The sequence below is a fragment of the Terrapene carolina genome, unplaced genomic scaffold, assembly GCF_002925995.2.
Source record: "Terrapene carolina triunguis isolate 2854851 unplaced genomic scaffold, T_m_triunguis-2.0 Scaffold195, whole genome shotgun sequence".
Taxonomy (NCBI): domain Eukaryota; kingdom Metazoa; phylum Chordata; order Testudines; family Emydidae; genus Terrapene; species Terrapene triunguis.
This window is the reverse complement of record NW_020664546.1, coordinates 92,786-101,079: the sequence shown is the minus strand read 5'-3', so window position 1 is coordinate 101,079 and position 8,294 is coordinate 92,786. Positions and strand designations below refer to the sequence as shown.

At 51.1% G+C, this 8,294-nt stretch overlaps 1 protein-coding gene across 1 annotated transcript in view; it reads left to right on the top strand.

Moving 5' to 3' along the window:
• Positions 1–8,294, top strand: part of SORT1 (sortilin 1) — a 44,454-nt gene that overhangs the window by 33,651 nt on the left and 2,509 nt on the right. Inside the window, exons 15-18 of the mRNA XM_026655101.2 lie at positions 5,143–5,332; positions 5,876–5,992; positions 6,619–6,727; positions 6,889–6,995. Of these exons, the coding sequence (XP_026510886.1) occupies positions 5,143–5,332; positions 5,876–5,992; positions 6,619–6,727; positions 6,889–6,995 (523 nt within the window). The remainder of the gene's footprint in view (positions 1–5,142; positions 5,333–5,875; positions 5,993–6,618; positions 6,728–6,888; positions 6,996–8,294) is intronic.

Here is an 8,294-nt window from a genome sequence, read left to right as displayed (position 1 = left end):
CCCCCCCCCCAGCACCCTGAACTCCTCATTTCTGGCCCCACCCCAGAGCCCACACCCCTAGCCGGAGCCCTCACCCCCTCCTGCACCCCAACCCCCAATTTCGTGAACATTCCTGGCCCACCATACAATTTCCATACCCAGATGTGGCCCTTGGTCCAAAAAGTTTGCCCACCCCTGGTCTAACCCATCCCAGACAGACAGCTCCAGCCTCCTTTTGAAAACCTCCAGTGAAGGAGCTTCCACAAGCTCCCTAGGCATCTGTCCCATTACCCTGTTGTTTTTACGGTTAGGGAGCTTTTCCTGAGGTTTAATCTAAATCTGCTGTGCTATAGTTTGACTCTATCGCCTCTTGTCCTGCCCTCTGTGGCCAGAAAGAACAACTTTTCTCCATCTTTTTATGGCAGCCTTTCAAGTATCTGAAGACCGTTATCATGTCCCCGCTTAATCTCCTCTTTTCCAAACTAAACATAGCCAGTTCCGTCAGCCTTTACTCATATGGCTTGTGTTCCATCCCTCTGATCATCTTTGTCACTCGCCTCTGGATCCTTTCCAGTTTCTCTACATCCTTTCTAGACATTGGTGACCAAAATTGGACACCGTACTCCAGCTGAGGCCTAAGCAGCGCCGAGTAGAGCGGTACTATCATAGAATATCAGGGTTGGAAGGGACATCAGGAGGTCATCTAGTCCAACCCCCTGCTCAAAGCAGGACCAATCCCCAACTAAATCATCCCAGTCAGGGCTTTGTCAAGCCTGACCTTAAAAACCTCTAAGGATGGAGATTCCACCACCTCCCTAGGTAACCCATTCCAGTGCTTCACCACCCTCCTAGTGAAAAAGTTTTTCCTAATATCCAACCTAAACCTCCCCCACTGCAACTTGAGACCATTACTCCTTGTTCTGTCATCTGGTGCCACTGAGAACAGTCTAGATCCATCCTATTTGGAACCCCCTTTCAGGTAGTTGAAAGCAGCTATCAAATCCCCCCTCATTCTTCTCTTCTGCAGACTAAACAATCCCAGTTCCCTCAGCCTCTCCTCATAAGTCATGTGTTCCAGCCCCCTAATCATTTTTTTGCCCTCCGCTGGACTCTTTCCAATTTTTCCACATCCTTCTTGTAGTGTGCGGCCCAAAACTGGACACAGTACTCCAGATGAGGCCTCACCAATGCCAAATAGAGGGGAATGATCACGTCCCTTGATCTGCTGGCAATGCCCCTACTTATACAGCCCAGAATGCTGTTAGCCTTCTTGGCAACAAGGGCACACTGCTGACTCATATCCAGCTTCTCGTCCACTGTAACCCCTAGGTCCTTTTCTGCAGAACTGCTGCCAAGCCATTCGGTCCCTAGTCTGTAGCAGTGCATGGGATTCTTCCGTCCTAAGTGTACGTCTCTGCACTTGTCCTTGTTGAACCTCATCAGCTTTCTTTTGGCCCAATCCTCTAATTTGTCTAGGTCCTTCTGTATCATATACCTACCCTCCAGCGTATCTACCACTCCTCCCAGTTTAGTGTCATCTGCAAACTTGCTGAGGGTGCAATCCACGCCATCCTCCAGATCATTAATGAAGATTTTGAACAAAACCGGCCCCAGGACTGACTCTTGGGGCACTCCACTTGATACCAGCTACCAACTAGACATGGAGCCATTGATCACTACCCGTTGAGCCCAACGATCTAGCCAGCTTTCTATCCACCTTATAGTCCATTCATCCAGCCCATACTTCTTTAACTTGTTGGCAAGAATACTGTGGGAGACTGTATCAAAAGCTTTGCTAACGTCAAGGAATAATACGTCCACTGCTTTCCGCTCATCCACAGAGCCAGTTATCTCCTCATAGAAGGCAATTAGGTTAGTTAGGCATGACTTGCCCTTGGTGAATCTGTGCTGACTGTTCCTGATCACTTTCCTCTCCTCTAAGTGCTTCAGAATTGTTTCCTTGAGGACCTGCTCCATGATTTTTCCAGGGACTGAGGAGAGGCTGACTGGCCTGTAGTTCCCCGGATCCTCCTCCTTCCCTTTTTTAAAGATGGGCACTACATTAGCCTTTTTCCAGTCATCCGGAACCTCCCCCGATCACCATGAGTTTTCAAAGCTAATGGCCAATGGCTCTGCAATCACATCTGCCAACTCCTTTAGCACCCTCGGATGCAGTGCATGGGGACTATCGCCTCCCATGACTTGCATGCTATATCTCTGTTAATGCAACCTAAAATTGCATTTGCTTTTTTTGCAACAGCATCACATTGCTGACTCGTGTTGAGGTTGTGATTCACCACAGCTCCCACATCCTTCTCAGCAGTGCTGCTGCCAAGCCGGTTATCCCCCATTCTGTATCCGTGCATTTGGTTTTTCTTCCCTAAGTGTAACACCTCACATTTGTCTTTGGTGAATTTCATTTTGTTGTCTATAACCTTGTTCTCCAATTTATCACATTCCCTCTGAATTTTAGTTCTATCCTCCAAAGTGTTTGCAACCCCCCTTGTCTTCCCCCCACCCCCCCCACCAGTTTTGTGTTATCTGCAAACTTGATCTATTCCTACATCTAGGTCATTAATAAAAAAAGATGTTTAAACAACACCGGACCCAAAACAGATCCGTGTGGAACCCCACTTGAGACCTCCCTCCAATCTGACGACATTCCATTAATAGTTACTCTTTGTTTGCCGTTCTTTTAACCAATTATGTATCCACTTAATGGTAATTCCATCAAGCCCACATTTCTCCAGCTTACCTCTCAGAATGTCATGTGGGACTTGTCAAAATCCTTGGTGAAGTCCAGGTATATTATGTCCACCGCACTACCCCCCTATCCACCAAACCAGTTATCCTGTCAAAGAAGGAAATCAAGCTGGTTTGGCATGATTTGTTCTTGGTAAACCCAGGCTGGCTGCTAGTGATCACCTCTTCATCCTCCAGGTATTTGGAAATGGAATGTTTTATACGTTGCTCTAGTAGCTTCCCAGGTATCGAAGTCAGGCTGACTGATCTATAGTTCCCCAGTTCCTTCTTTTCCCCCTTTTTAAAAGATGGGCACAATGTTCGCCCTTCTCCAGTCTTCTGGGACCTCTCCTGTCATCCATGAGTTTACAAATACTATTGCCATTGGTTCTGCGATTTCTTCAGCTAATTCCTTCACCACCGTGGGGATGAATAGCATCCGGCCCTGCTGACTTGAATTCATTCAAATTGGTCAGAAGATCTCGGACGTGTTCTTTACTTATCCCGATCTGCAGCCCTTCCCCTTTGTGATCTGTGATAACTTTGTTAGTCGTCCGGTCACATGTTATTTTTTTGTGAGAAGACTGAAGCAAAATAGGCATTGAGCAGCTCTGCCTTCTTATCATCCGTTACCAGCTCCATTGAGCAGCGGGACCACACTATCCCCGATCTGTCTTTTTTGTCTGACGTATTTGTAGAACCTTCCTTGTTGTCGCTAATGTTTCTTGCCAGTTTTAACTTCTTCCTTGCCTGGGTTTTCCTGATTTTTGTCCCTACACACTCGTGCTATTCCCATGTCTACTCTTTAGTGACATGCCCCTCCCTCCATTTCCTGGATGTCCTTTTTGGTTTGTAGATAGCTAAAAAGCTCCTTGTGCAGCCCCAACATAGGCTGCTGCTACAGATGGGGTAGTGCCTATGCTGTGACTCCCTTGCTGTAGAATTGTGCTCCAGCACAGAGCGGTCATTTAGAGCTTTTTGTTTCTGTGGCAAAACCCGTGAACAGAGTGTGGAATTCTGCAGTGTCTGCTTGAGACTGCAAACAGCCATGAGACTAGCTCTGGGTGTGAATACTGGAACCTACAGCCGACCGCTGGAAGTGTCGTCATTAGAATCATAGAATATCAGGGTTGGAAGGGACCTCAGGAGGCCATCTAGTCCAACCGCCTGCTCAAAGCAGGACCAATCCCCAGACAGATTTTTTGCCCCAGTTCCCTAAATGGCACCCCCAAGGATTGAACTCACAACTCTGGGTTTAGCAGGCCAATGCTCAAACCACTGAGCTATCCCTCCCCCTGCATTAACCACTGCACTGCTAGTCACTGCAGGAACATTGAGGCAGTGTGCTTAATCTGCCCTCCCAAACTGCTCCCACACCTCCCCCGGGATCAAAAGCCCCAATTACCAGTGGCTAGCACCTCCAGCTTCACCCCGACCACTTCCATGATGCAGTTAGTGGCTGAAAATGCAGGGGCAGCATACAGCGGAACTTGCTCTTCACCCACTTCTGCGCTGCCCTCCTTCAGTAAAAGCCTTCACTCCCAAAGCGTGACCAAAGCTGTGCTGAGCCCCAGGGGCCTGGGCACAGCCTTGGGTGTCAGCTTAGTGTGGAGAACATGTAGGGGGCTTTGTTCTAATGGGCCCGCCTCTTGCTAGTGGTTAGAGCAGGCGGCTGGGCAAGTTGTGGTGTGACCTCGGGCAAGGCCCAGACCCCTGGTTCCCAAGCTGCAGGGATGCTGCACAGCCCCACTGAGAGCCTCTGCTGGACGCTGCCATGGTAACATCTTGGGGACTTACTTGTCCTGAGGGTTGTGTAAATGAGAGGAGCCTCCTGCAGAGCTCTGAATCTTCCCAACGTGCTAGATCTCACGGCTTCTCTGAGACGGGGGCGATAGGGAGTGACACACCCACGGCCAACAGAGCCAGGATAGAAATCGGGGGTTCCTGGAGTTAATCTCATGCACGGTCCTGTAACTTCCCAGTGAGATGAGGGGGTAGCCCCCGTAGGCTACTTGGGAACAGGGGTTCCCTACCAGTGTCCCGAGGCCCACTGGCAGCAAATGACTCCACCGGGCAGTCAAAGCCCTACGGATGTTGCTAGAGTTTTTCAGGGCAGAGTTTAGCATTGATGGAAAGGAATGTGGTTGATGCTGGCTAGAGCAGGTGCTTTAAAATCCCTCCCCCTTCTCCCAGTGCCCCCAGGTATTACCCATTACTGCCTCTCCTGCGGGCGGGCAGACTGTCCTGCTTCATTGTGCACGATTCTGTAGGCGATGGGGCTGCAATGGCCACACTCCTTTTCTTGCTTTCAGCCCCATGACCTGTAGCTCTGGGGTTGGCAGCTGTTGCCTAGGGTCAGTTCCTGTCTTCTCAATTACATCGTCTTGTGCCTGGAGTCTGATCACCTTTCTCCTCTCGTAGGTGAGGACAACGACTATACTATCTGGCTGGCTCACTCCAGCGAGCCCGGCAGCCGCACTGATGGCTGCGTTCTGGGCTATAAGGAGCAGTACCTGCGTCTCCGCAAGTCATCTGTCTGTCAGAATGGCCGGGATTACGTGACGATGAAGCAGCCATCTGTCTGCCCGTGCACGCTGGAGGACTACCTCTGGTATGGCGAGCAAAGGCTTGCTCCCCTTGCATGGCGAGGGGTCTGGCATAGCTGGGCAAGGGGTGATGTCTATCTGCTAAGGTTACTAGAGTGGCACTGCATCAGGGGCACTCTCGTCTGGGGCTCAGGTGGTGGCATAGGAGCTGCCTTTGCGTAGGATCTGCTCGCGTGGATCATCTAGCCCGGTCGGCGTGTAGGGTTTGTCATACCGTCTCAGAGCATCGCCCAGCGAGTCAGGGATCCCACTCCTAGTGCCTGGTGAAGGCAAACCTGCTCAGAGTGCACCACACATGGTGCCATGCTGTAACTAGGGGGTGGGGGGACCCCTAACCAGACACTGACTTCCCTACGGTGCATGTGGGCGTGCCAAGATCTGACCTACAGCCTAGCACAGCATGTATCCGCTTGGCTAGAAGAGTCCACTTCAGGTGGTCCAGGACTGTCTGTGTGATAGCGCTCTAGCCGGCTAGGTGAAGTTCACCCCTGAGCCATCACTCAGTGTGTCGCTCACGCCCGTCTCTGCTTTTTATCCTTGCACTGCAGCGATTTTGGCTATTTCCGCCCTGAAAACCAGTCTGTCTGCGTGGAGCAGCCGGAGCTGAAGGGCCATGACCTAGAGTTCTGTCTCTATGGCAGGCAGGAGCTACTGACGACTAGAGGGTAAAGTGGCTTTTTAACAGGGATTCGCTCAGCAAAAACTGGCCCCAGATAGGGGCAGGAGCAGCATGGCAGGGACTCCTGGGAGCAGGGGGATAGATCTTGCTGCTACCAGTGGGTAGGGCTACAGGGTGGGAATTAGGAGAACCTGGGTTCTGTGCCAGGCTGTGTCACCAATTTCACCTCTGGGCAGTGATAGTACTTCTCAGCTTTGCCCCAGGGCTTTGGGACAAGTGCTGCTGTAGCAAACTCAAGTGGGAAACGGCCCTTCTGGTCCTTGGAGGCCAGTGCTGGGCACACAGAATGGATGTGGATACCCCTGCTGCTGGCCCTGTGCTGTTTGCGGGGGCAGTTGATCATGGAGCCAGACCTCAGGGGAGCCTGCCCAGCTTTAGGAGGCCGTTCCTCTGGCCCCCTGGCAGGGTACGGCTGGAGATCTCCCAGCAGGTCTGGGCGTAGCTTTTGGATCCTGGCTAGGAAACCACATTGCTCTGCACACTTTCTGCCCCTCCCAGGTAGGGGTGGGGGGGTTAATATCTCCAGGAATGGCCAGGCAATCTCTGAGCTGGCCTGGGAAGCTCCCTCCTGATCATCAGGCCCTGCAGGCGCTTTCTTCCCTGACATTCCAGGTATCGTAAGATCCCGGGAGACAAATGTAGCGGTGGGAAGAGTCCGAGCCGTGAGGTGACGGACCTGAAGAGGAAATGCACAAGCAACTTGTTGACCCCCAGCCAGCTGGTAGGTGATAGCAAACGTGTGGGGAGCCAGCCAATACCAGGGCGTGAAGTGCTTGGGATCCTTGGGGCTGCGAGGTTCTTGTACAACCGCCAGGAACTGGAGCAGTCTTGGTTTAAATTTCATGTTTTGTGAATGTAGCAAAGCTTCCTTTCTCTCTGCAGTCCGCTGCCTCCAGCTCTGCTCCCATAATCCTGGCTGTCGTGGGCGTCATGCTCCTCACCATCATAGCTGGAGTCCTGATCATTAAGAAATACGTCTGTGGGGGCAGGTGAGGTTTGGGAGGGGTTTCACATGCAGTCACTCTGGCTGAAGTATTACACATCTCATAGATTTTAAGGCCAAAAGGGGCCATCATGATCATCTAGTCTGACCTCCTGCACGTCACAGGCCACAAAACCTCACCCAGCCACTCCTGTAACAGACCCCTAACCTCTGGCTGAGTTACTGACGTGTTCAAATCATGCTTTAAAGCCATCAAGTTACAGAGAATCCACCACTGACACTAGTTTAAACCTGCAAGTGACCCATGCCCCATGTTGCAGAGGAAGGTGAAAAAACCCCAGGGTCTCTGCCAATCTGAGCTGGGAGAAAATTCCCTCCCAACCCAAAATCTGGTGATTAGCTAGACCCTGAGCATGTGGGCAAGACCCAGCAGCCAGACACCTGGGAAGGAATTCTCTGTAGTAATTTGGAGCCCTTCCCATCTAGTGTCCCATCACCGGTCACTGGGATTTTTGCTACTGCCCGTCGCTGCTTGGCCACATGCCATCGTGGGCCGTCTCATTGCACCATCCCCTCTATAAATTTATCAAGCTCAGGCTTGAAGCCAGTTAGGTTTTCTGCCCCCTCAGCAGATACGTCCATGCTGCAGTCCAAGGTGTACGTGCAGTACCCTGGCCAAAAGTAGCAGTGTAGCCCAGTGGCACAGCTCCAGCACAGGCTGTCCGAGATCCCGGGCACCTGCTCGTGTTGCTCAGACTGCGGCATAGGCATATCCTGACATGGCTCTGAAATCTCCCAGCTTCAGTTAAGTGAAGGTCATTGATGGTTAGCAGCTCCTGTATCCTCCCCACAGTCACTAACCATTCCACTGCATAGTATGGTGTTGTACTTAAAGTACTGCACAGGATCTTTTCAGGGGGAATAAGGCAAAACGCCACATTTATTAGTAATACATGTATTCATTAACACTGTATCATATGCATATGATATATATTACACTCATGCACTCACATACACACACACACAAGCACACTCCGTCTTGTTGTTGTTACCAATTAGTTGCTCCCCTTAACTGCAGTGGCCAGGTGAGTTAGATGGGGGAGGGGCTGGAGCTGGGCTTCTGCCGATCCGGATCAATGCTCCCATGTTGACAAGACGAGACCCGGGGTCCTCTGCAAGACACCTCACTTTTATAGCAGCTTCCCTCTCATGCAAATCTGTACCAGATTCAAAATCTGTGTCTCTGTCCATTGGTCCTTTGTGCTGCTTCCTTCTGGGGGTTGTCCCAATGCTGCAAAGAGGGTGTTTCCAAAAGAAGGTGCTTGCTTCTAAACCACCCCCTCCC